Source organism: Cloeon dipterum, chromosome 1 (genome assembly GCF_949628265.1).
Source record: "Cloeon dipterum chromosome 1, ieCloDipt1.1, whole genome shotgun sequence".
In the NCBI taxonomy this organism is placed as follows: Eukaryota; Metazoa; Arthropoda; class Insecta; order Ephemeroptera; family Baetidae; genus Cloeon; species Cloeon dipterum.
Genome location: NC_088786.1, coordinates 31,924,467 through 31,948,601, shown reverse-complemented (window position 1 = coordinate 31,948,601; position 24,135 = coordinate 31,924,467). Strand labels below are relative to the sequence as shown.

At 39.4% G+C, this 24,135-nt stretch overlaps 4 protein-coding genes across 6 annotated transcripts; 2 read left to right on the top strand and 2 right to left on the bottom strand.

Moving 5' to 3' along the window:
• Positions 1–4,033, top strand: Cp110 (Centriolar coiled coil protein 110kDa). The gene is made up of 5 exons (XM_065497060.1): positions 1–205; positions 460–1,179; positions 1,633–2,039; positions 2,097–2,197; positions 3,702–4,033. The coding sequence occupies exons 1-5, from the start codon at positions 146–148 to the stop codon at positions 3,764–3,766; spliced, it is 1,353 nt and encodes a 450-aa protein (XP_065353132.1). The 5' UTR covers positions 1–145; the 3' UTR covers positions 3,767–4,033.
• Positions 4,034–4,147: 114 nt separating this feature from the next.
• On the top strand, positions 4,148–15,144 carry LOC135948017 (tyrosine-protein kinase transmembrane receptor Ror-like). Its single transcript, XM_065497058.1, has 7 exons — positions 4,148–4,737; positions 11,119–11,316; positions 11,409–11,635; positions 12,112–12,292; positions 12,855–13,013; positions 13,368–13,825; positions 14,738–15,144. Exons 1-7 carry the CDS (start codon positions 4,707–4,709, stop codon positions 15,023–15,025), a joined length of 1,542 nt encoding a protein of 513 aa, XP_065353130.1. The 5' UTR covers positions 4,148–4,706; the 3' UTR covers positions 15,026–15,144.
• LOC135948018 (thioredoxin domain-containing protein 6-like) lies at positions 15,037–19,441 on the bottom strand. Its single transcript, XM_065497059.1, has 7 exons — positions 18,914–19,441; positions 18,744–18,861; positions 17,412–17,587; positions 17,244–17,360; positions 16,857–17,126; positions 15,759–16,264; positions 15,037–15,364 (listed from the first exon to the last, which is right to left on the bottom strand). The coding sequence occupies exons 1-7, from the start codon at positions 18,932–18,934 to the stop codon at positions 15,157–15,159; spliced, it is 1,416 nt and encodes a 471-aa protein (XP_065353131.1). The 5' UTR covers positions 18,935–19,441; the 3' UTR covers positions 15,037–15,156.
• Positions 19,442–19,574: 133 nt separating this feature from the next.
• Acbp1 (Acyl-CoA binding protein 1) lies at positions 19,575–24,062 on the bottom strand. Of its 3 annotated transcripts, XM_065497065.1 has the most exons (4): positions 23,970–24,062; positions 23,485–23,530; positions 20,397–20,511; positions 19,575–19,832 (listed from the first exon to the last, which is right to left on the bottom strand). In XM_065497065.1, exons 2-4 carry the CDS (start codon positions 23,497–23,499, stop codon positions 19,693–19,695), a joined length of 270 nt encoding a protein of 89 aa, XP_065353137.1. In that variant the 5' UTR covers positions 23,500–23,530; positions 23,970–24,062; the 3' UTR covers positions 19,575–19,692. The 3 variants fall into 3 exon arrangements, with proteins under 3 accessions (XP_065353137.1, XP_065353136.1, XP_065353135.1); XM_065497064.1 differs by lacking the exon at positions 23,970–24,062 and having other exon boundaries at positions 23,485–23,644; XM_065497063.1 differs by lacking the exon at positions 23,970–24,062 and having other exon boundaries at positions 23,473–23,572.
• Between the last annotated feature and the right edge of the window lie 73 nt (positions 24,063–24,135).

The window sequence follows — 24,135 nt, the reverse complement described above, 5'->3', positions numbered from 1 at the left end:
TAAGTGGATTGTAGCAAGCCTGCTAATTTATTATTTTGAGTTTTAAATGTTTTTGGACGGTACCACGTTTATCTAAAGTTTCAGTCATGAAGTGGCGACGTGACTTGTCACTCAGGCAACTCAATCTTTAGATAAATATAGGAAAATGGAAGATTGTTACGTTTCGTGCATCAAAATCAACGGGAGACCCATCCTTCCACCCATCGTGAGTGCCTCTTAAATTCATTAAATTCATTTACGCTTCAGCGCATTTGAAGCGAACCTTGATTCTTTCATCGACGTATTTCTTGCTGTCGTAGGTATTTTTTTGGCGCTTTTGCAGCATCACAAATATCATACTTTAAAGAACAAATTTAATTTTGATTTAAAAAAATATGTGCATATTGAATTTTCAATTAAACTTAAATTGGATGACATCATGACATGTGTATTGTGTCTTTAATCTATTTTTATTTCCAGCTACATGATGAGGAAAGAGAGATGTTAAGGAGCTACCGGGATCTGGCCTTGCAAATTGAATTCAAAGTTAAAGATCGAAAGAAGGAAAGGGAAATACAGACATTACAAGCCCAATCTAAAAAAAATGAGACAGATCAGCCACAAAGTCAGATGTCACCTGTGCCCACTGAGAGCACCGAGCTGAACCTCGATCTGGATTCAAGCAGCGAAGCCACTTTGTTCAGCAGCACACCTGGTCACCGCCTCATCCGAAGCGACTCATACACCTTGGAAAATCCTAGTCAAGCCCTTCTGGACTCTTTCGTCGAGTCTGAGATATCAGAGACTCCCTCGCTTACGGATAAAAGGCCAAAATCAGCGCTCCCAAAATATTCGTGCGGCAGGAAGAAAACGGCGAAAGTTGCAACTATCGTCAGCCCAAAAAAGAAAAAGTTGCGACAGAGAAGAGAAGTGTGGAAAGAGACGGAGTCTTACGATTCAGGGGAAACTGTGATTGAAGTTGACTACATGAATAATCTTATCAAAAGTATGAGAGAGGAGTATGAGCTGAAGATGGAGCAACTTCGGCAGCAGCAGGAGGAAGAGAAGATGCGGATAAAGGAGGAATTTTTGAGCCAACAACATGAACTGCTGAGAAAGCTGAATATTAATTCGCCACCAAATCGGCCAGCCTCTCCTCCGATCAAAGTAGAGAGAAGCCCTGCGAAAGCGGTATCAAAGGTTAATATCAGTTTTGTTAGAGAATAATTGTATGTTAAATCATAGACAGTATTTCTATTACACTCTTTCAAATGATGCTTTAATCAATTATGAGTGGCGTTAAAAACATGTTGATAAATTCCTGATGGAAATTTAATATCTATTTGCTTGTAAAGTCAGGAGTTTAAAATTTAAACGAATCTTAAAGACTGATAACATAGTCATTACTTACTGTTGCAATTGATTTTGTCGTTTATATATAATTTTTTATTCCTGGGCGTACAAGCAAAAATAGAAATTTCCATTCATATCTCCCATCTTTGGAATTTTTCTCAATTGGTTTTAACATTTTATCTAATACTTTTTTAATTACTATTTCCACTTTAACATTTGGTTATGAAAAGCGACTGTTCTTAAGATAATTTTGTAGCCACATGTAGTAATGACAAAAAAAAAATAAAAATTTGTTTGCAGTCCTTGGCGGATTTAACAAATCGGATGTGCCAGCTGCCCCTCGCAGCCTTAGTGCGGGGCTACTTCGTTCGACGTCTTCACAAGACTGAGCGCGTGGAAAGGATCAAGGCCCAAATCAAGGATACGCTGTTCCTCGCCATCAACATACACGAGCAGCCGCAACCCTTGAGTCCGGCCGACGTAATGCTGCACGGCCGCCTAATCCAGCAGCTGGACCAATCCCTCAACGAACTGCACACGCTCTTCTTCGAGAACAGTCTGGCGGACAGACTGAAGGTCATAGCCACTGACCGGGAGCGCATGCTGAAAGGATCCCTCAGTAACAGGTCATCGAACGGGAAAATGGTGTCGACAGCGACTGAGCGAAGGAGAAGAGCGAACCAGCAGGGGCAGCAGGAGAATGTGACGTTAGGAAAATCATTAGTTGGGTCTGATGAGATATTGATGGTCTAATTTTCTTGCAGGCCCAAGTTTGGAAAGTCTGTGCATAATAAGTCTGATGAGCTCAAGCCCTCAAAGAGGTCTCCTGTTGGAACTGTTGGAAGCAGCAGACACATACTAGCCGGTTAGTGGATTAAAATTGGCGTTAGAGACAAATCGTATCCTCTTTTCTGTTCTCTATGCTTTTAAATTTTTTAACATCAATTATTAATTTTCAAGGGAACCCTGGGTATGTCCCGTTCTAACATGCAAATTTTTCGCCTCAAATGTGTAAACTGTGACGTCTAGGGCATGATGCTTTTTTATTAAAAATAAACTATTTAATCCCACGCACTCCATTCTGGATGGGCGTCATAACTGGAAATCTTTCTGATTATTTTGGGCCGCGGTCAGTTCTGGAATTTTCTGGAAATGTCTCGCGGATTAGCTGGTTAAGCATCCCGACCAGGTGAGCTGGGACGAAAAGCCGTGTCCTCAAACAACTCCACCACCGCCGGACGGGCTAGTGCAACTTGGAGAGTTAACTAATATAGACAATCTCAAAGTTAAAATTACTGAATACTTCGTCAGTCTTCAGTCATAATCAATCATGCGACTTTTAGCTACACTCAGTTGGGGGTTTATTTAAATCTTAGGAGCGCGAGTAACGCCTTTGGAGAAAGGCGGGGAAGTCGTACATTTGCCGCTGTAGGCACTGCAAGACTAACATGAAATTAGAAGAAAATGACAAAAAAATTAATCACCTCTTAGTTACTAAGCTGAACAATGATAGTATTTCGTTTAACGTATTCATACTTTAAATATTTTAAATATACAACATGGGGTAATACTTATCTACAATCATTACAAATTAATTTGATTTGCAGAATCTAAAATTGATCGATAATTATGCAATTTTTAATTATTTACAAAATTCTGAATTTAATTGAGTTTTACGCATGGGACCAGTTAACAGCACAAAATAGCTCCTCAACAAATTCAAATATTCAAAATTAAATAATTCATGGTGACTTAAAAAAATTTACCAATATTTTGGCAACACATATTTCTTTTTTAAATTGAATTTACGACTGACGGAACATTTAAATTTTTGTATGTTAGTATGAAAAAATATGAGAATTTCTGAAAGCAAAAAACAACCCATCAATCGATCCATCTAGTAAAATTACTATAAATCACGATTGAACAAAAATTGTATTTTTTAAATTGATTTAAAGGGTTTTCATAAAATATTTTTCCATTCATTAAAAAAAAAGAGAATCAGATGAAGGCCCTCTGCATTTTTAATTTAGATTTCATGATAATATCTAAGAAAAAGGGACAAAATAAATGTAGAGGCCTCAAAATAATGCCAAAAAAGGCATTTAGTTTCTTTGCAATCGCTAATGCTCAATTTTCGTGTCTGTTTAAGTTGCATCTCACTTCATATCTGTACTTATTTAAAAACTCATTCAGTACAAATGCCAAACCATATTATTTTTCCAGCCGTAAAATCAAAATTTTCTTCTGCAAACTACTATAAGGCCTTGCATAAATCGACAAGATTATTACAGACCAACGTGATTTTAATCAATATGCAGGGACATAAATAAATAAAATCTTATTTCTCTCTCAATTTTTGATTTCAGAGAGTGGAGGTCTTGAAGGTGGAATCGCACGCCATAAAAAGCAAAATTACTCTCCTTGGAGATAAATCTGCGTCAAGCACAATTTAATACGTATCTGAAACCTTTGCACCGACGACAATATTGGCAAACCAAAAGTGCTACTTTTAATTGGATATTTTTCAGACTGCCAGTAAGAAGCTGCGAAAACTAATTTTAGGACCAATTATATGTCTACTACACAAGCTGACTGATGATAATTGACAGCAGCTCTCTGCTTTTGTAATGTTGTATCTGAGACTTCACTGCTTTTGTACAATTGAATAGCCCATTAAAATTCAATGTGAAATGAACAACCGGCTCAATTTTATTTCCCGCTGATTAATCCAAGCAAACCAGTTTATTCTATATTGCCATATTTGTGCACGGGCAGAGAGGACGCGCTGACAATAATAACGAAGTGCCTTTGTGCAACGCAAAAGGGAAGGTCCCTTATGATTTTTTTGGCGTAATTCCTTCCAGACGCGCAGTGCTGAGAGCTTAATATTTTTTATGCCATGGATGCCACTTTTGAGTAAAAAGCCGGGCAAAATGTAATGTGAGAAGTGAGCCTGTTATTCGGAGAGGAAGGCCAAACCCCTTCTCTAATGAGCCGTAAAAATAAAGATGTTTGTTTGTGTAAACCTCTCTTAAATTTTTAATTATTGCAGCACAACAAGACGGCGCCCAGAATGAAAACGGGACGAGGAGCGCGCGGTGTTTGAAAAAAATGCCGAGCAATAAAACAAGGGTTGTTGATTGTCAGTGCAAGGGTGCGACCCTAGGCGGAGCCAGCCCAGCCAGCGTCTGACAAGGGGTCCAGAGGAGGAGGCGGAGAGAAGACGCTGCCGCCGACGATGGACGGACTGCGCTGGGCGAGAGCGCGCGCGATCACATACACACACACACACATGCGTGTCAGTCAAAGAAAATAGGCCCGACGGCAGGGTGATGAGCTCCTCTCTGCTGAACGACTGACTCGCCACTACAATGGCACGCAAGAATGACACCAGTCTTGATGGTGAGTTTCTATTTCATTTTTATTTTCTCTCCGCGCCCTTCTTGACGAAAGTAGAATAGATTATTTTTTTAACTTAAAACAGAGAGTCTTATCTTTGTTCCTATCGTATTTTATAAAATTGTTTAGTACGTTCCCATTTCACATTTTTAGTTACAAAATATATTCAATGACATAATTAATGTTTCGCAACTGGTGCCGTAATATTACACAGTCGATCACTTCGGCCACTAAATCGTTGCTAGAACTCGTAACAAAACAAATCTGTTTAGGTTTTGAGGTCGTTGTAAATGCTCAAAACTACAAATTTCTATAAACAGCATTTTTATTTTTATTTTTATTTACTAAATTTTCTGATCAAGCTGACGTTAGGGAAAATACAAAAACAGTCATTTATCATACTGTTAAAGAGGATTGATACTGCAATGAAAACCCTGGATAATCCTTGTTGCCAAGATGACAAACAAAACTCTATTAAGGATTAAAGCCAAAATTGACCTAAGTAGCACTGTTTATATTTTTTAGAAAAGTGGCAGCAAAGTTTGCATGATTTAAGGACTGTCTCCCAACTTGAAATAATATTTTATTTCTTAAGCTAAGAGTTTCTCCAAAAATTTTCAAACACCGTTGTATAGATCTCGTACAGTGGAATCGGAATCTACCTAGAATACAAGAGTGAGAAAATCAGCAAAATTTGACTAAAATTTTTTTAGCAAGATTCTCTTTTGATTATTGCAAATTTTAGACAGAATTGTTTCAACAAACAATTTGATCAATTGCTAATTAAAACCAAATAAATATATCCATCACGCAAACTCAGCAAAATTGCAGCTTCAGCCTAGTGAAATTCCGCCTTTTGTTTAAAAAAAAACTGAAGTTATTTTGTTTAAGCCAGATCTTGTAATAAAAGCTATTATTTTACTGTCTTTTATTATCTCAAATATTTTATATATTGATTTAAAATCTGAGCCAGAAGCTGTCGAAATATTCTCATGTATTGACGCAGTTAGATGTTAATATTTGTTGAACAACACCATGCACTGAATAAATATTTAAATTTGTGGGGATGTGGAAGACTACAAGGACCTCTGCAATAATTGAAAGGCAAAAAAGGGATGTTTCATTCTCTGTGGAATAAAAACCTTTCAAGGAAATTAGGCCAAAACTGCGTGATACGCTAAAAAACTTTTACGATCAAATGATAATGCTTGATATAAAATTCAATAAAAATTCGCAAATTATATTCATTAATTAAACAGTTTTTAGTCCTTATCGCTATTAAATTCCTTTGACTAATAATTATGTATTATCTTTCGCTAAAGAGCTTCAAGTGACTTGGTTAACCCTCTACGTGACCCAAGAGTCATAAATTTAGAGTCTGTGCGATAAAATTCTCGATTTCACGAGCCATTTTATTATATATTTTTAAGTGCCTCGATCAAATAAAAAGCCTCGCGTATATTAATTAAATTTTATAATATTACACAAAAGTCAGATTGAAAAGAATAAATTAATTCTTTTAAGTAATCCAAAGAAGGCGGCGGCTCTTACATACTGAGGGCGTCTTTAGCGGATTGGATCCTCAACCCACCTCACTGTCATGACGCGCGTCTCTTGTACCAACTCATTGTTGTGGGTTTTAATTTAAGCTGGCCGCTGGCACCTTTCGCCTTAATTCTCAGGATTGGGTTCTCGGTTAACCGACATGCACACTCGTTCTGTTGTTCGTTTGGCTTCGGACCTATGTTAAAATAGTTAATTTACGAGGAGAGCTCGTGTTGTAAATTCGCAAAGTAATTTGAATTTAAATTGAAAAGTTGCACCGTACACGATCGGTACAACACTGTCAAAGGCGTTACATGCCTTGGAAAGAAAATGTGTACACCACTGGAGCCGCGCGTCAGGCGTGGGAGGAATATTGTTATTCATGGAGAAGGTCTCACTATTTCACTTTTAATTTACTTTTGAGCCGAAATACAGCCCAACGCCTGCGAAAAGAATTAATTGACAGTTCAATTACTTTGCTAAAATCACAGCATTTCGAAATAAATGGAAAACACAGGCAATCACTTGTGTGTGATAATTGTTGAAATTTTTAGATTTTTAAATATATAAAATTTGGAAAGTGGGATGTAGAAATTCTTTATTACTATAGAGATTGCGTTACCTTCAAACGACGAGTGTTTCGTTCCTAAGCACACATTGTCCTGAAAAAGCACGAGTAACTCTAACACGGTAATTCTTACGGTTTGACGTTTTAGTTTTTTTGCGAAACTATTGATTTTGTGTAACATTAAAAAAGCCATCTCACACTAAAAGGAAATCTTTGATTCGACGGAGTTTGCGTGTTATAGAGTTCGGGCTCGGAAGGTGAACAATCTTCGGATTTATCATGGGAATAATAGTCCAAAATTGAATTTATAAGCAAGTTTTTATTCAGTCGTGAAGATATTTTAAAGGGAGATTCTGATTGACAAGATAAATCGATCGGTGGGTCATGTTTAACTTTCTTGGAGAAGTTCCTAGTCTTAAGACTTTTGCCTGGAATATACAATAGCTTATTCACGGTTCAATATTGCGCTTTCAAAATTTCTGAGCTGATTCTCAGGACATGTAGCTCTATTTTTGCCATTAATTAGAAAATTATATTTAGTTTTCATTTACTTGAATTTTACATAACTTAATAACTTAATTTGTTTCTTAATGAAATATGATTCAAGGAAATTTTGGTCTGTGTCGAATAATAGGATTTTTTTATTTCTCTACTGAAAAGTAAAAAATTACCCACTGATCGATGTGTCTTATTGAACAATATCTAAGTCAAATTTCAGCTTAATTGAGTGAAATCTATATTTTTAAAATCAATTTAGAAATTTTGTACTATTTTCTAAAAAAAATCTTTTAAAGCCGCTAAAATCGAAATAATTCAATTACTTTACGAAAGGCTACACGGATTCAATGGCTTCGCCAACAACTCGAAGAGATTTCCTTGTGAGAAAAATTAAACTAGACATGCGTTTCTTCAATGCGTCTAGCAATTCATTTTTCAATATCAAGAAGATCTTTAATTTTTAAAAGACACGTGTCTTGTACAAGTCTTTTTTCATACCAGCATTATATCCAAATCAAAGTTTCACGATGACAATTTATCAAGCTACTCGAGTCACACACAATTATCTATTTCCGAGCCAATCAAAGGTCCACGCACGCTATTACTCTCGATTATTCGATTAAGTTTGGGCTTTGATCATTGTCCAAATAATAAAGGATCAGAGCAGAGCAGAGCGAGTCGCGGTGTGCACGACGACTGCAGTGCGCATTATGACACACACACGCACACACACTGGCGGAGTGCTACCGCGCGTCTTAAACGGCCGGTTTGATCAAATCACAATTGGCCTGTGTGTTCAAATAGAAGGGCCAGCCTTGTTTGTTTTGTAACAAGAGCGTCGGCTCATTTTCCTTCCTAATCTGATTGGGACGCGCTGCATGCATGTGTGCGAGCGCAACGACGATGCCATAGACGAGGTCACTGTTTAATTGCACCCATGCACTGCCTCTCCTCGCGCAGCCAACGACCCCTGACCCGTGCCCAGCCCCTTATCAAAGCCAGACTCTCTCCCTGTACTTCATTAGAGCTCGAATTTATTAAGGCCGCCTTTTTCGGCAGCCAAATCGGGCCGGCAGCGCACGCGAAAACGCTACGTTTCGAGTAACGCGCGTTTTGACCATTGACTCGCGCCGACTGTTTTGACTGAGATAAATACACTGGCCGCCGCTTTGATAAAAAGTCGGCCCAGCCAAAGAGATGAACGGACACTTTGTGCCAAAGAAAAAAAAAATGAATTTTATATTAAGGAACAGGAAGGGATGTTGTTGTTCATTTTATAAAATTTGTTTCTAACTCAAGGAGGTGAGAAGTAAAAATAGTTAAGTGCTTCTTTTATACCACAGGTACGTTTGTGACAAGGGTTGCCAATTAATTCTAGCTGAAATTTCAATTTTTCAATGTTTCAACAACGAAATCAGGGTTGCAAAAAACGCATTTTTTTAAATATAGTGCAGTTTTAAAACCCGTTTTTTTCAATTTTTACCAGTTTCTTACAGGCCATGTTTGCACCTCACTCATTTTTCAATAATTTTCTAATTACAAGCTTGAAATTTTTTAGAGAGAAATATTTTGAGAGATTGATGCAGCAAATGGCAATTTATTTTAAAGAAAAATTTTGTACAGTAGAGGAAATTTTTACCACTACCGACCGAAAATTGTAGATTTTCATAGGGGAAAATGGAATAAATTTATTTCTTGCGCGAGAAATTGGTAAAAATTGAGTGGTGAAAAACCAGTGGTGAAAAAAACCGGGTGGTAACCAAATGCAACGCTGAACGGAATATTATTGTAAGAAAAATTACTCGATTAAAAACATGATTTTCATTTAATTCTCTAAAAGGTAGACTATTTTGCGAAAAAAAGTCTATAATACACAGCCCTAATGATAAAATAGTTTTATTTTCGCTCCTACACTAAATAATTTTGATCAAAATTTTATCGTAACTGGTTATTTTCCGTTTAACATCGTAAAATTATTTTCAACCGAGGGAATAGTTAAGGAAAATGCTGCATAGTACAAATAGAAATTTTAGGAGGTGCAATATTGGATGAGTGTCTGCCGAGCACTTCATGCCCTTCAGTTAGAGAGGGAAACTCAATATTCTAATGAGCTCTTTCTCTCTCCCTCTCAAGAGGCGGCGTTTTGCTTTTGATTCTCCGTCTTTCTTTCACCGAAAGCGCGAGCAACACGTTTCAAGTGCTCAATTTTTCCATTAACGATGACTTCATGAAAAGAAAACACGCACATAGCGGCCGCGGCTATAGCGCGCACACACGAGGACGGTCGCGGTCTGCCAGAACGGCTGTGTTTTCTCTTTGAATCCGCTGTTGCTGCTGCTGCTGCTGTGGCTTCTTTGTTTGAAGTGCGGCCAAAGATGGGGCACGTGATACTCGAGAGGCCGCGTCTCGGGGCCGGCCGCCGGCTGGGCCCACCTGCGATCGAGAGACGCGAACCATTTGTCGCCCCGGGAAGGAATAAAATCGTTCGTGAACCAAAAATGCCAAACGGTCGCGACGCTGAGATGAAATTTAACACCCTGCTCGCCTCCCGCCCAGCGAGAAAATCCCCAGCACAAGGGTGCTTCTTATCCTCGCTACGTCGTTCCTCAACATTTGGTGCGGACGCGATTAATTTTGACGGCTATCCTCGGCGCGTGTTAATATTAATGGTGCGGGATGTAACTCTTGACATATAATTTGCAACTTTTTCCTAATCTGATAACGCTCCTCTGTGAGCTTCTCTCTGTTTGATCACTTCCTCGTTGTCTCGAGTCGTTTAAGATGATGGGATTTCTTTTTTTCCTTCAGCTGTGGATTTTTTCCTCAATATATTGGCCAGATATTTGTTTAGAAAAATCAAATGGTGCAAAAATAACGATTAGCTGATCAGTGAAATACAAACTTTCAAGGACAATTAATAAAGCATGCGAAAAATAAAAAAATAATCTTTCTAAAAATATGTTAAAACCTATCAATTTCACCTGTATTTTTATATTGTCTCCAGATTTGATTAGGTGTCCCAGAATTTCATTTGAATTGTATCAATTTTGTGGTTTTTATAACCAGTTAAAAATTTTCAGTTAATTCCTCAATCTCTCTAGACGTAAAAATTTCGCCACATAAAAAAGCAATATCACTCATCAAGATTATAAATTCCTCTCTCCTCGAATTCATGAATGCCGTTTCGAGTGTTGTTGAGCCTTTTGCACAAAACGTCCCTTATTCATGCCGACCTATTTTGGCGTGCACATAAGTGCATCAGTCGTCGCGGATCGCGGACAGATTCGCGCGTGTGGTCCGGATCTGCTGGATCCGCCAGCGCGACTACGTAGCCGGGATTAAAGACGCGAAGACAAGACCCGTCAACAGCTGCTGGTCCTCAGCTTCTCCATCTCACTTGACCCGAGCCAGCGAGCATAACAAACAAACCGAAAGCACTTCCCTTAAAGTACCGGCTGGTAGTCGTTAGCACGTAAAACAAACAAATGAACAAATTAAATATATTTATAACCGAGCTCCAAAATCCCTCAGAATGTGCTCAGCCTGCAATGCCTCACAATCTGTTTGTTCTTAATTTTTTTTATTTTATTCTCCAATTATTTTATTTCTATTTTCAATTAAAATAGTATTTTTAGCTTAAAATGAACATTTTTTTGTGGGAGAATTTTAACATTTTGTTAATTTTTAAATTGTTTTAAGTAGGCTTGAAAAAACCCCAAAGAGAGCAAACAAAATATAAATCTGCTTCTAAAAAATATTATCTTTCGTTCCAGGCGTCTATAAATTTGGACAATGCAACGAGCACGGTGCGTGTCTCGAATACAAAGACGGGAAAAACAGTACAAAGCGAAGATGTGGCGAGCCCTGCGGCAAAGAGGCCATGTGCAACAAGTTCAATGCGACACACGTCCGATGCACTTGCCGAAACAACGTCAATCCTACCTTCAACCTCACGTGTCCAAATGAAATTGGTAAATATCCCAATCTCCAGTCCAGAGAACTAAGAAAAATAAATCCCCTGCATCAAAGTATAAATTTCTTCTCTCATTTTCTGTTCGTGCAGACATGAGCAGCAAGTATCACCCACCCTCGAGGCCTCTGCCGCAATTTATGGGCAAGATGATCAACGCCACAAGCAACAGAGGTGTCCCATCAAATGCTGTGGCCGCAGACCCTGTTCTCTCCGTTGAAACAATCGCAGCGGTCGGCGCGTCAGTCATGATCGCGTCTGTTTTATTAATAGTCCTTGCGCTGTACCTGTGCAAAACGAAGAAAAAACATTCAAACGCAGTAAGTTCATTTTTTCTCAATTTATTAGTCACACTTGAAGACAATCTTATTCATACTCGCAAGCAGGGGTCGCCGATTTTGCAATGCGAAAAAATGCACCACTGGGTTTTCGCGCAAAAAAACATCTGGAAAAACCAGCTGTCCGTATTTTTCCGAATTTAACCCCAAAAAAGTCATATTTCGCGCCTAAAAAGTCATCAATTTAGGAAAATTAAGATCAGAGTTAAAATTTTTGGCTCATTGGGGAAACCAGTGGCTTTTATTCTGATTTTGTGAAGTCCCTATTTTTGGTCAACCATCATGGAATTTTTCGAATTTTTTATCTTCCATAAGAATGTGTTTCGGAAAAATGTTCGAAATTGCTGAAAAAACCGCAAAAAACAGTTTTTGCAATGCAGTGGGTTTTTCCGAAATAATGCGGATTTTGTGAACCCTGCTCGCAAGTCCCAAATAAAGTGTTTCATTTTGATTTCCAGCCTCTGTCACTCGACAAAAACGTGCTGGTGTCCGCGAGGTACGCCGCCAACCCACAGTATTCCAGTTCGCTGCCCATGCAGGAGGTGCCGTGCGTGCCGCAGGGCGTGCGAGTCCTCGAACGAGCCAAGCTGCAGCTGGCGAAAGAACTCGGCGAAGGCTGTTTCGGCAAAGTATTTGAAGGTGCGTGTGTGTATGTGTGTGCGATTTATTTTCGATCCCTCTGTGTCTTTTTGATCTCCGCGTCTCTCTCTCTCTCTCTGTTGTTACTCGGCACAAAGACAAAAGACACCCTGTTTTCTGTTTAGCTTTCTGTGTCCAACTCTGGCGGCCATGTGTTGGGAAAAACGTAAATATTTTGCCTCATTTTGCTTTTATTGCGCGGCACAAAGCTTGCCCTGTGTTGTTTTCCTTACGCAATAAAAGCAGCGTGGAATCACACAAATCAAAACGAACGCCGAAGCGATAAATGCTTCTTATTTTGCGCTTGCAGAAACCCATATGCTTTTTATTACGTTCGGCGCGCTGGGCTATTAATAAGTCTCAAGAAAAATATATATTAAGTAGTAAAATCAACGAGAGAATGTCGTCTTTTATCAATCTGACCACGTCTTTCGAGTGCGAGACGTGACAACGATTCTCGACATTAATTATCAAACACAAAACATAAATAATAGAGTGTAATCAAAGCTGACCTTTCATGCGGCAGGTCATTATCACATTTTTGTTTCGTCTTATTCCATAGGAGAACTAAACGAAGACGACGCCACGTCAAGGGTCGCCATCAAGATGCTTAAAAGCAGTGCCAGTCAAGAAGCGGAAGAAGATTTTATGAGGGAGGTGGAGGTCATGAGTTCATTCCGCAACGAACACATTCTGACACTTATTGGAATTGTGCTCAGAGGTGAAAATATTTTATGTGTATTTATATTGATTTCCTTATTGAAAACTTTTTTTATTCACTAGAAAATCCCGCGGTCCATCTGGCTCTAACATGTATATTTAAAAACTCAAAACTGGGAAAATTACATTATTTTTATTGATCCATCTCGTCAAGGAGAGTCTGCCTACCAAATTTCACAATAATTGGACAAAAGTTTCCTATTTTTTCAAAAACTAACATGAAAATCCCCATTGTAAGGTTCTAATTTCATGATTCATATAAATTAATTATAATTTTCATAAGGTGTGCGTGGTTCATTTTTTATTATTTTTTATATTCACTAATTTAATTTATTTTTTCACATTTAAATTTCAGATAGTATTGGCGAACCATGGATGGTGTTTGAATTCATGACGCACGGCGACCTGGCCGAGGTGCTGCGCGCCAACTCCATGACCTTCGGGCGGCGGCCGACGCCTGGCCTGCCCCCGCTGGGTCCGTCGTCGCTGCACTCCATCTCGCTGCAGGTGGCCTCCGGCATGGCCTACCTGGCCGAGCAGCACTTCGTGCACAGAGACTTGGCGTGCCGCAATTGCCTGGTCGGTGAAGGTTTAGTCGTCAAAATCGCCGACTTCGGAATGAGCCGCGACGTCTACACTTGCGACTACTACAAAGTTGGCGGTGCGAGACTGCTGCCGATTCGCTGGATGAGTCCAGAGAGCATTTTGTACGGACGGTACACGCTCGAGTCGGACGTATGGTCCTTCGGGGTCTTGCTCTGGGAGATCTATAGTCTCGGTCGACAGCCATACTATGGATACACGAATGAGGAGGTACGACAAAAAATGATAATTCTTAATTAAAAATTAATACAAATATTTTGGGTAGCGTCTACTTCGTTTTGATTAAGACTAAGAATATTAATTAAAAAAAATGCAAATGGTACAGTCATTTAGAGTTTGTTAAAGTTAATTTAAAATATCTTCCATTATGTATAATGAACTGTACTTTAGTTCATCGCTGCATTTTGCTTCGGATTATGTTGAAAGCAGATGCATATTAATAATTAGTCTTTCGCTCTTGGATTAATTTAAAAAATTCCTGTGGTAAGCTCCAAATAATCTGTGTCTTATAAACGTCAGTAAAAATTCTTTTAATAAAGGTTTTGACAAAAAGCAATTTTTTCACGGAAATTAACAGCCATTTTTCAACAATATTTTTAAATATTTTATAATTTGTGTGATAATTCCCTCCAACGTAATCCAAAGGTAACAAAACTAACACGAAAATCCCGTGTTTCAAATAGAGAGCCCAGAAACATAATAAACGAAATAATTAAAAAAACTCCAAAATATTTTTAACTAATTATTTTGTTTGTACAAAATTACAATATTACGACTCTTTTGAGCAGGATTGTATTTTTTAAACAAATCAACGTTGGAGAAATTGTATTTTTAGACGCAAATAAATTTTTTCAGTGCTTTCATCCTGCTCAAGATATTTCCAATTGATGCACTTTTTACGTAGCTAATTTTAAATATGAAATTTAAATCACTTTGTTCCCCTCTGAGCTTTGGACCTGCAATCAGCAGTAATTTATCATGACCTAAGACAAGTGTATCGTCTGTAAAAAAATTTCTTGCTATTTTTCTTGTAAAAAAAACTGGGAAACCCTTGACGAACAATTGTGAACGCTATTTTACTGATTAATTGAATCTTAAATGATTTATTTTTTTCTGTTTCAGGTTGTGAAGTTGATTCTGCAAGGATCCCTTCTGACGTCACCAGCAATGTGCCCTCCATTAATAAGTGACATTATGTTAAGGTGTTGGCGGCGAGAGCCAAAAGACCGAGTCAAGTTTCCCGAAATCAAACTGCTTTTGCAAGAATCCGCGCCTCAATACCACTGGTCTCAAGAAATGGACTTACCCCTGCCTCCTGCTCATTTGGAGCAGTTGGAACTTTTGGACCAAGATCAGTACCTGCTCCCAATCCCCCAATCGCCGCCAGAATACTTGGAAACACTGCCTTGAAAGATTATTCATACAATACACACGTACTTTTATTACAATCTAAATCACAGTGTATATATAAGACTAGAGCTTTAAATGATGTAAATAATTCGTGACTAAACGTGTTTTGCAAATCTGAATTTATATCGGTTTTATTCCTCAACGAGTGGCTCCTGCTTATCTTTGGCCTCTTCGGCGTCGGTCTCCTCGTCGTCCTTTTTATCAGTGGCTGGGAATAAAAGTTGAAAATCCCTGACACCCATGACTGGGTCGGGACTCACGTAGAGGGGAGTGAGCAGTTCAAAGGCCTCGGCTCTTTCCTCGCCATCGGTCCGCATCGCGACCACCAGCCTCTCTCCCCTAAAAACGAGTTGTGATAATTAAAAGCAAGACAATAAACGTTTCAAATGCAGGGTTCGCCAATTTTGCAACGCGAAAATATGCACCACGCAAAATCAGCTGGAAAACCCAATAGTTTAGGGGGATTTTTACCAAATTCGACCCCCGAAAAGATCATATTTTGAGCCAATTAGACAGAAATTACAAACAATTCTAGTATATTTTTCTGAAATCGAATGGCACTAGATAAACTTTTATTTTAAATAATATTTTGGCTTATGGACATGAAATATTTTATGCACATATTTTCGAAAAACGCACAAAATTGCAGAAATGTCCGCAAAAAAACCCAGATTATTTGCAATGCATTGAGTTTTCCAGAAAATAGCGGGATTTTATTCAAAAGTGCTCTCACATGAGGCGTCCCTCGGCATTTTCCGCGCCCAGCAGCACGGTCTCCTCGTGCCCTCCGACCTGCCTGAGCGCCACCGCCAGGATTTTCTCGGCCACACCTTGCAGGCCGGACAGGATTTCCTGCTGCCGCTCCGCCTCGAACAGGGCGACGGCCACTTCGACGGGCGCCGCTCCACCGTCCGCCTCCTGCAGCTCTGGGAACAAAAGCGCCACGGCCGACGTCCTTTTCTCGGGCTCGCTGGGCGCCCACAGGCCCGGGATGTGGTCGCCGTCTCTGTATTTGTGGCTCAGGCTCTCGGGGGGCGCCTCCAACGGGGTCGGAGGGCCGATCAGCTCCTTCAGCAGCTCGGCCAGCGTGACGCCTTGCTCTGTCGTTTCCAGCAACGTGCCCAGCAGCAGCGCTACGCAAGGGCCGGACTGCAGAGCTATGCTCCACTCTCGGCGCGCCTCGCTGCCCTCCGCACCCAGCTCCAGAGCGGCGCTTGCTGTCTCTGGCTCTAACTCGACCTGTGCAAAATGATTATTCGACGCTTGAAATCAATCAGTTTTTTTTTTAAATTATTTTAAACACTCAAGGAACGTTGAAATTTGCAATTATATTAATTTTAAATTTTTGAGAATACGAACATAAAAATAAGTGAGTTGGAAAAATTTATTTGGATAGAATGAAACAATAAAATCATATTATTTTAGTTTCAAAATTTAAGTTTATTATGGGCTGACAGGGCAACTCTGCCCCAAATCAGCACACATCCATAAAGTAATGATACAATTATGTAAGAACAACATTTGGAAGGAAGTAATAATTAATGGTAGCCTGAGAATATTGCTTCTTCAATTTTAGGTCTTGTATGTAACAATTTTTATTTAACTCTACAAATGGCTCAGTAGAAAAATTAAAATCCGATATTTTTTAGAATTTTTAAATTTATTTGAAAATTTCTAGAAGTAAATTTCATAGCAGAAGGAATTGACAGCTGTTAGAAAAAGGAGCAAAATCAGTGTTTTCTTTTAATTCAAAAGTGTGTTTTTACACTTAAATTAATTAAGTTAATTTTCACTTTACTTCAAAGGAAATGTAATTTAGCATGAATTTTACCTGGTGCTCCTCCAGAATGAGAGCTCCTGCTTCAGTCAAAGCGGTCGTAAGTTCGAACCAGGCGCCCGTCTCTGGACCTGCAGTGACAACGTGCGGTGGCAGCAGCACCAAATGCAGAGGGTCAACGTCCCGTCGAGCCAAAGACAGGAGTCGCAGAGCGTTCAGTTTCGCCGCAGTCGCCTCTTCTTCGGCGGCCTGCGCCTCCAGCCGCCGCCTCTCCTCCTCCTCTTTGCGAATTTTCTCCTCCGGGGTCAGTTCGTTGAAGGGGATCTGCGTGTCATGTGAATAGATAAATAATTGCCTCGTAAAATATATGTTACACTTTAATGAATAAATTTCTTTTGAGCACATATAGTTTGCTAGATAATAAATAATGCAAATATCTACCGTCATCCTCTCTCCTTCGCCATTGAGCACGGCAGTTTCTTTTGCCAGTTCGTCTAAAATCATGCGACACAGCCTTGGTGCGTTGGCGCCAAACATCAGGTTCACCATCTGCCCACCCTGAAAAGAACAATTTTATAACTTTGTAACACTATTTTTTAATCAGATTACAGCGACAAACATCCAAGTTGGTTCACTCTTATTCCTGAATCTGGCCAGCGTTTCAATTTCATCGGCTCTGGCGGTGGCCATGTGCAGAAGTTCGCCGCCAATTTCTAGTTTGAGCTTTTTCAAATTTCCCAGCATTCCCACGCAAGGGCCGCACCACCCAGAGTATACATCAATCACTGCAATATATATAAACATATATTTGTGAAATTAGTTAATAAAAAATGCTATTTTTGAACTAATCCTGACGAAATGTCTTACGTCGGAAGATAAAATTACCAAACTATACGAAATTTACACCACAAATAAATTGTTGTCTTTACTAGGAAATCGCGTCATAATGATATTTCCGATATTTCGACAAAATATTATTTTTTACGAGCTTTACGGGACAATTTTGGGAAACTTTGAGATCTCGGCAACTCATCTCCCTTTGGTTCACACATCACAAATAAGGTAAGCTTTGGTTTCCTCTCGCTGAGCCCGATCAAACTAACTTCAAATTTGATGGACTATAGATCTCGATTCTGTTAAAATTGGATTTTAATAAAAATTTTGAAAATATGCTCACGATTTTGGAATTTTGAAAATGTGCTTAGAATTTCTCTGTGACGTGTGTGAACTTGTGGGAAAATTTCAGACTAGAGTTCTTCATAGTTCCACTTTTAAACTCGAAAAAAACAATTTTTTCGGCTTTTATGTGTATTGCAAATATTGCTAACTCCGAAACTTGAATTTGACCCATCAGAATTGCAATATCTACCCGTCTCGACCTACCCTGACAAGCTGAAGGTTTCAGGGGTGCTTACCTCCACCCCCTGCTACATTCTAAATAAAAAATAATTTCTTAATATCACTAATAGCTCTAAAGTATCCTAAATTAATTTCCGCGCAGAGTCATGTCATTAATTAATTTTAAATTCAAATAAGGCCATGCGTTGTTGTTCGCGATGTATTTTGGACGCGATATATAATTGTTTGTTGGGGAGAAACCAAACTACAGTTCGTGCTGTTTGTTTGACTGTGCTGCTAAAGACTTCTCTTGTTCATTAAATGTGTCACATCTACAAAGTTATTAATTAATTTTAATTAACGTCACATAGAGCTGTCTTTCCTGGCTGCCTCGCATGATTTCTTCCCTCAACACGCGCCTGCGGAGTTAAAATACCGTCCGCACGACATGCAACTCGTGCAGGTTGCATACTTTCGTTCGCTCCCATCGCAATCATAAATAAATTTATGTGGGGAAAACCGGCAAGTGAGGAAGCAGCAGCTGTGTAATTGCACCGCAGTGCAGTGAGGCGAGGCGAGAAGAGGTGTGCACTGATATTTTACCGACGAGCCCCTCTTTCTGGAGCAGCTTCTCCCATTCCTCCTCGGTGGTGACCTCGATCTGCAACTGGGTGGCCTCACCCTTCTTCCTGCCGGCCATCCTCCGCGCAAGGGCAGCAACCTGAAACGAGCATTCGAATGAAGCGGAACGAAGAAGAAAGGGAGAGCTGCACCTTCGCCCCGCTTTGAGCCATGGTTAGTGGCGGAATGAGATAATGTGATTGCCATCGCGGCGGCGGCGGCAGCGGTGGCGGCGAGGCGGCTGCCGCTGCGGTGCCAGGGGTCCCCTGGCTCAAAGCAGGTGTCAACGCAGTCAAGTGCGCACGCAAAATGAATTCAATTAAACAAACACAAGCGCCGCGGAGAAACCTACCTTTCCTCGACGGAAATTAAGCCCCGTATACCCGGGCGGATCGGCCTTTATTGCTTTTTTGTCGCTGCCGGACAAGTTTCGAGCCGTCTCCAAGGCGACACCAAATAATGCCTTAGCAGAATCAATCAATCAAATTTAGATGCGCCGCGTCGCCGTTTGATTAATTCAGCCGGCCGCATGCATTGTCATTAGGAATTTTTTATGAGCGTCTGTCACGAAACAGCACCTGTTATTATTTAAGGCGTTTTTCTTTCCCAAGTGCCGCGTCACTCGCCCACCTATGGAGCTCGTGGCGATTATTCCTACAATTCCCATGCACGGAGAGAATTCTAATTTTAGCCTTCGAGCTGCTCGTTGCTCGTTTGACTTTCTTATTACAGAAAAGTTGGAATGGCCTTTCTCCGTGCACCAAAGTTATCACAGAAAGTTGCTTTCAGGTATTGGAATGGAAACTAGAAGGCTTAACTAAAGACGATAAATCTTTATTAAACAAAGAGTATAAAAAATCTAACAATCATGTCAAAACATGGTAATGAATATAGCATCAAAGACAAATTAATTTTCTTCATCTCGTAAAATTTAGTTGGTACCATACTTGGTCTTGAGTTCCTCCACCTTGGCAATGTACGCCTCTTTAGCGGCGTCTTGCGTCTGGCCCTTCTTGCCGTTCCAGGCTTCCCACTTGGCCTTGCCCTTAAAATCCAACATGCCAGGCTTATCTGAAATCAGAAGAAGTGATCGATCACTATCAGTGTTATTATCATCTCTCGCTGAAAATATCCCATTGATTTTGATTAAGATTATATTTAGCACGTATCTACATATTGTCTGGCACGTAGCTCTTCTGCCATTTATTTTTATATTCCTTGAGACACCATTAACAAAGACTTGAAGTTAGCACTCATCAAAGGAAAGCATTTCTTGTGATGTAATAATCGGACTTGTTCTCGGTCATTGAAAGTTGAGATTTTATTTTATTTTAAATAAGAGAACATAACAAGAAAAAGAGCCTGTTCTCATGACTAGGTTAGAAAATTCTTTTTCTTCTGTTTGGTGTAAAACATCATTTTGTTTTTTTAAAAAAATAATTTTTTAAAAATTCTGTGACAGTGTTTTATAAAAAGATGCGTATTTTCAAGGCCACTTGAAGCCGACAAGTGTCAATAAAAAAAAGAACTTCGACCAACGTGGACAAGTCCAATTATTTCATTACTAACAAAAAAAATTTACAAAAGCGTTTAATTAAAATTAAGCAGCTAGATAATTAGGGAAAGTGGATTTACCTGTGTTGCAGTCTCCTACAGATCCCTGCTTGAAGAGCGCGTAGATTTCGAGCAGCTCATCGTTAGCGGGCGAAGTCTTGAGGTTCTTGACGTCCTCGGCCGCCTTGTTGAAACGCTGCAATAAACGCAGTGCGCGATTAGTAATTAGCCCTGATACGCCGGGAACGTGACTCGTGCGTGCACTTTTTAAATCCGCGCGAACGGAAAGAACATTAAGTTGTACACAGTGTGCAAGACACAAAGTGTTGAGTGTCACGTGAGATTGGGTTTCAAGGGAAACCGCGCGGCTGTATCGGGTTTCTATGAAGAGAGAACGACGCAAATAACTTAATGCCGCTCTGATTACATGGATAAAGTGCGTTTGTATTACTTCTAAAACGATTTTGCAGTCTGGGTCACTCGACTGACATATTTTCCAAGGGTGTGTCAGACAGACAGAAAAGGTTAGTATCAAGAATTAACAATGAGACAAATTAGGACTCCCGTTGAATATTGGAAGAAATACTCAAGTTAAACAGCATGGCAGTAGAAACAGTTTGGAACAATATAAAATTAACTATGAAAATAAACTTACTTTTGTTCTTGACTATGCAATTTATTCTGTATAATTTTTTTAAGAGGTTTGATAGTGGTCAAAAATTGAAATTAATTTGAACTGTTAACTAATTTTAGCATTATAAATCAAATTTGGACCGAGTAACAATTGAATTTCAGATTTTGCCAAATTTCTCGATAAATTAAACGGGGGTTTCCCTTGATTCCGATTCCTCCCGTCGCGATCTATCCATCGGTGTGCGAATTACGGGGAAAATGTCCCTTCTGGCGAAATTTAACCTTATTTTCAATACGGAGACAATGCTCACCGCTTGATAAGCATGTAAATTTTGGGGCCAGCTCTTGCAGAATTTTACCTGAGTAAATTTTAGCTCTTAATAAATATTTAAGGCGAAAGTAAAAATTATTTCTAACAATTTTTTTTAAACCGATCCACTTTAATCACAAAAATAGCGTTATGTTTACTGGAACAATGACACGTTTTTCTAAATTATCTGTTGTTTGAATCAAGCGGTAGTAGATTATCAGTTCTCCACTATTTTATTTATTTCAGGCAGTGGAAAAGTTAAAAAGGGGAGCAGCTTTTGGTCGTAACCAAGCAAAAATAAACGTTTCCCGCGCACTGGGCGTTTGTATCACGTAGCAACTAAAATATAAGCAAAACGTTTGTCATCTTATCAAACAAACAGGCCATCGCAAGAGTGCACTGCGTACCATCAGGTACACACACCAAACAAAAGAAACAAAGTTCGAATATATATCAGTGTGTACTTTTTGAATTTAGGAGAAATAAGAGAAACTGCCACTCATACTTTTTAACATGAGAAATTTAAAAAAAATAGTCCCACAAGAAAGGAGTTATTTCTACAATACCTCTGTAGTTCAAAAGGAAAAAAACAGTTTCCTCTGTGGAAAGGATTGAGCTGAAGGGTAATTTGCGATGAGCGCCGTTAGGAAAACATCGCTATAGTTTCGCTCAAGGCGAGTGAGAAGACGAAGAGTGCATACAAGGCAAGCACGCAGAATGCACTTCTCTTCGTCTTTGTCGTTTTCGTTTGCAGCGGCCGCACAAATTAATGATCGTGGCCTTGTCCGTTCCCGTGCAAGCGCGCGGTCAACCTTTTCTTTTGCGCAAAGTCGACAATTTTCAGCCGTCTATTGCCTCAATCATAAGCGAGATAAAAAATATTTAACTGAAGTGACGATGATGGGAAAATCTTTTCCGTGCTTTTTATAGTTTTTTGTTTATTTTTTAATGCTTTTGGGTAGTTTTGATTTTATAATAATTAGGAATCAACAAAGCAGTGTAAGTGGGACAGGATAAGTTTTATTTTTTTTTAACTTCATAAAAAACTGAGTCAATTATTATTTTCTTTAACAATAAGAAAGAGAGGTGTTTTGTTTCTCGGTAATTCTATCTATAGACACATTCCTCGTGAGCGGAATTCCCTACAATGAATGAATATGCTTGCAAATCTTTCACAAGACTCTCAGTCTCAACATTTAATATCTTTGTCGATTCAGCAAGAGCTTGAGTGGTTTGGTTTTTAATTTTTAGAAAAAATATCTTTAAATAGGCGTGAACGATTGCTGGTAATTCAACGGAAAAAAGTATTTCGGTCTGTTTTTTATATATTGTTTCAAAATCGTTTGATTTTACACCTAAGGCGAGACAGGTTGCCTTATTAAAGACTGGTTGGCTAATAATAAGAACCGCTATCCGTCTACACAATAAGAGGAAATATTGAGAAATCTTGTCTTCCTGTTTTCCAAATGGTTTGATCGTGTTTTAAAAATTTCAACATCCAAAAAACCAAGCAATCAGAAAATATGATTTATCCTCCGGCACAATTTTAATTCAAGTCATTCTTTAACCGGAAGTAAATTACTCCTCGAATTAAATTTAATGAATAATTAACGGATTGTAATCAAACAGTTTTTAAGCAGCCTGTCCCTAATTTGGAACCGTTGAAATGACTTTATCTATGGATTTAACAGTTGTATCATTGGTCCCTCCTAACTGAAAGGATAATATAATAATTGTTATCTGATAACTTAGTTAAACAAAAAATCAGTTAGGAACATATCCATCAGTGTTATTTTAACAGGCTCACTCGTATCAAAAGATAAGAAAAATAAACTTTGTAAGGGGCATACACTACACACTCGCATGCCAAGTACCAAAATCCACATCAGATTGAGATATGCATTGGCAGAGAGGCAAAGTCTGTTGCGAGGGCCGCCTGGGAAGAGATAAGTCACAGACCAAAAAGTGAAACTGCCATGTTTTCAGTCTCAAAGCAGAAAACTATTATTATATTATATTATTATTTCTGTTTGTAACACACGCAAGGCAATGCGAAACAAATATAGTGTCGAGTCACTCGCCTGAAGGCCGGCACGGCTTTTTTGTAAAGGTTCGATCGCATCGCGACGACGTGATGGATAACAAACAAAAACACAGCGTGCGTACGTGCCAAATTAAAACGCACGGATAAATTTGTGATAAAATTGTACTTGCAGCTGCACTCACCTCGTCCAAAGACATGGTTAGCTGGGAGGGTCGGTGTCGGTGCGATCTGAAATTAGCGAGTGATTGAGTTGGAGAGAGGATAAATGAGCCGCTCGCAATTTATATATCGGGCTTGGTGCGGGGAGGGGGCAATTGAAATTGACTCTCTACTGTGCGTGCGAAGAGCAACCCCGCAAAGTTGAATTAGTCGCACACGCACACGGTTAAAAATTCAGGAGAATCGCCGGTCAGCAAACTCCAACAAGGAGTACAGAGTTGTTAATGTTGGTGACGTCACATCCAGCTTTTCGGAGGCCTAGCCCATAGCCGGACAAAATAAATTCCTGCGTCCGTTTTCACGGCGCGGATGTGTGAATTGTGAAGAGTCGTCATGTTGTATGTAGTTGTAATTGCCCCTAATCTGGAAGCGGTACAAAAGCTGTTCCATTTCGCCGTTGAGGCTGGATAGACCGGGAGGAATGCCGGCGACTCAGAACCGTGCTTACCAGTTAAATTGGAGCAATGAAATATTAATTATTTCGGAGCTAGGTGTACGACGTGCTGCTTTCGTGGGAACTTTACTACAAAACTAACGCCAGCACCATCTGGTTAACAAATATGTAAGCCGTGGTGCGGGTACGCCCAGCGCCTCGTGTTTTTTTTTATGAATGA

Coding starts and splice junctions, on each gene's coding strand:
- Cp110 (XM_065497060.1), top strand. CDS start 146: ATGGAAGATTGTTACGTTTCGTGCATCAAAATCAACGGGAGACCCATC. Junction 206..459: donor GACCCATCCTTCCACCCATC/GTGAGTGCCTCT, acceptor TTTTATTTCCAG/CTACATGATGAGGAAAGAGA. Junction 1,180..1,632: donor CTGCGAAAGCGGTATCAAAG/GTTAATATCAGT, acceptor ATTTGTTTGCAG/TCCTTGGCGGATTTAACAAA.
- LOC135948017 (XM_065497058.1), top strand. CDS start 4,707: ATGGCACGCAAGAATGACACCAGTCTTGATG. Junction 4,738..11,118: donor GAATGACACCAGTCTTGATG/GTGAGTTTCTAT, acceptor CTTTCGTTCCAG/GCGTCTATAAATTTGGACAA. Junction 11,636..12,111: donor AGAAAAAACATTCAAACGCA/GTAAGTTCATTT, acceptor TTTGATTTCCAG/CCTCTGTCACTCGACAAAAA.
- LOC135948018 (XM_065497059.1), bottom strand. CDS start 18,934: ATGGCTCAAAGCGGGGCGAAG. Junction 18,862..18,913: donor TGGCTCAAAGCGGGGCGAAG/GTGCAGCTCTCC, acceptor TGCTCGTTTCAG/GTTGCTGCCCTTGCGCGGAG. Junction 17,588..18,743: donor CCAGAAAGAGGGGCTCGTCG/GTAAAATATCAG, acceptor TATATATTGCAG/TGATTGATGTATACTCTGGG.
- Acbp1 (XM_065497063.1), bottom strand. CDS start 23,499: ATGTCTTTGGACGAGGTGAGTGCAGCT. Junction 20,512..23,472: donor TGGACGAGGTGAGTGCAGCT/GCAAGTACAATT, acceptor CGTTTATTGCAG/CGTTTCAACAAGGCGGCCGA. Junction 19,833..20,396: donor TGTAGGAGACTGCAACACAG/GTAAATCCACTT, acceptor TTCTGATTTCAG/ATAAGCCTGGCATGTTGGAT.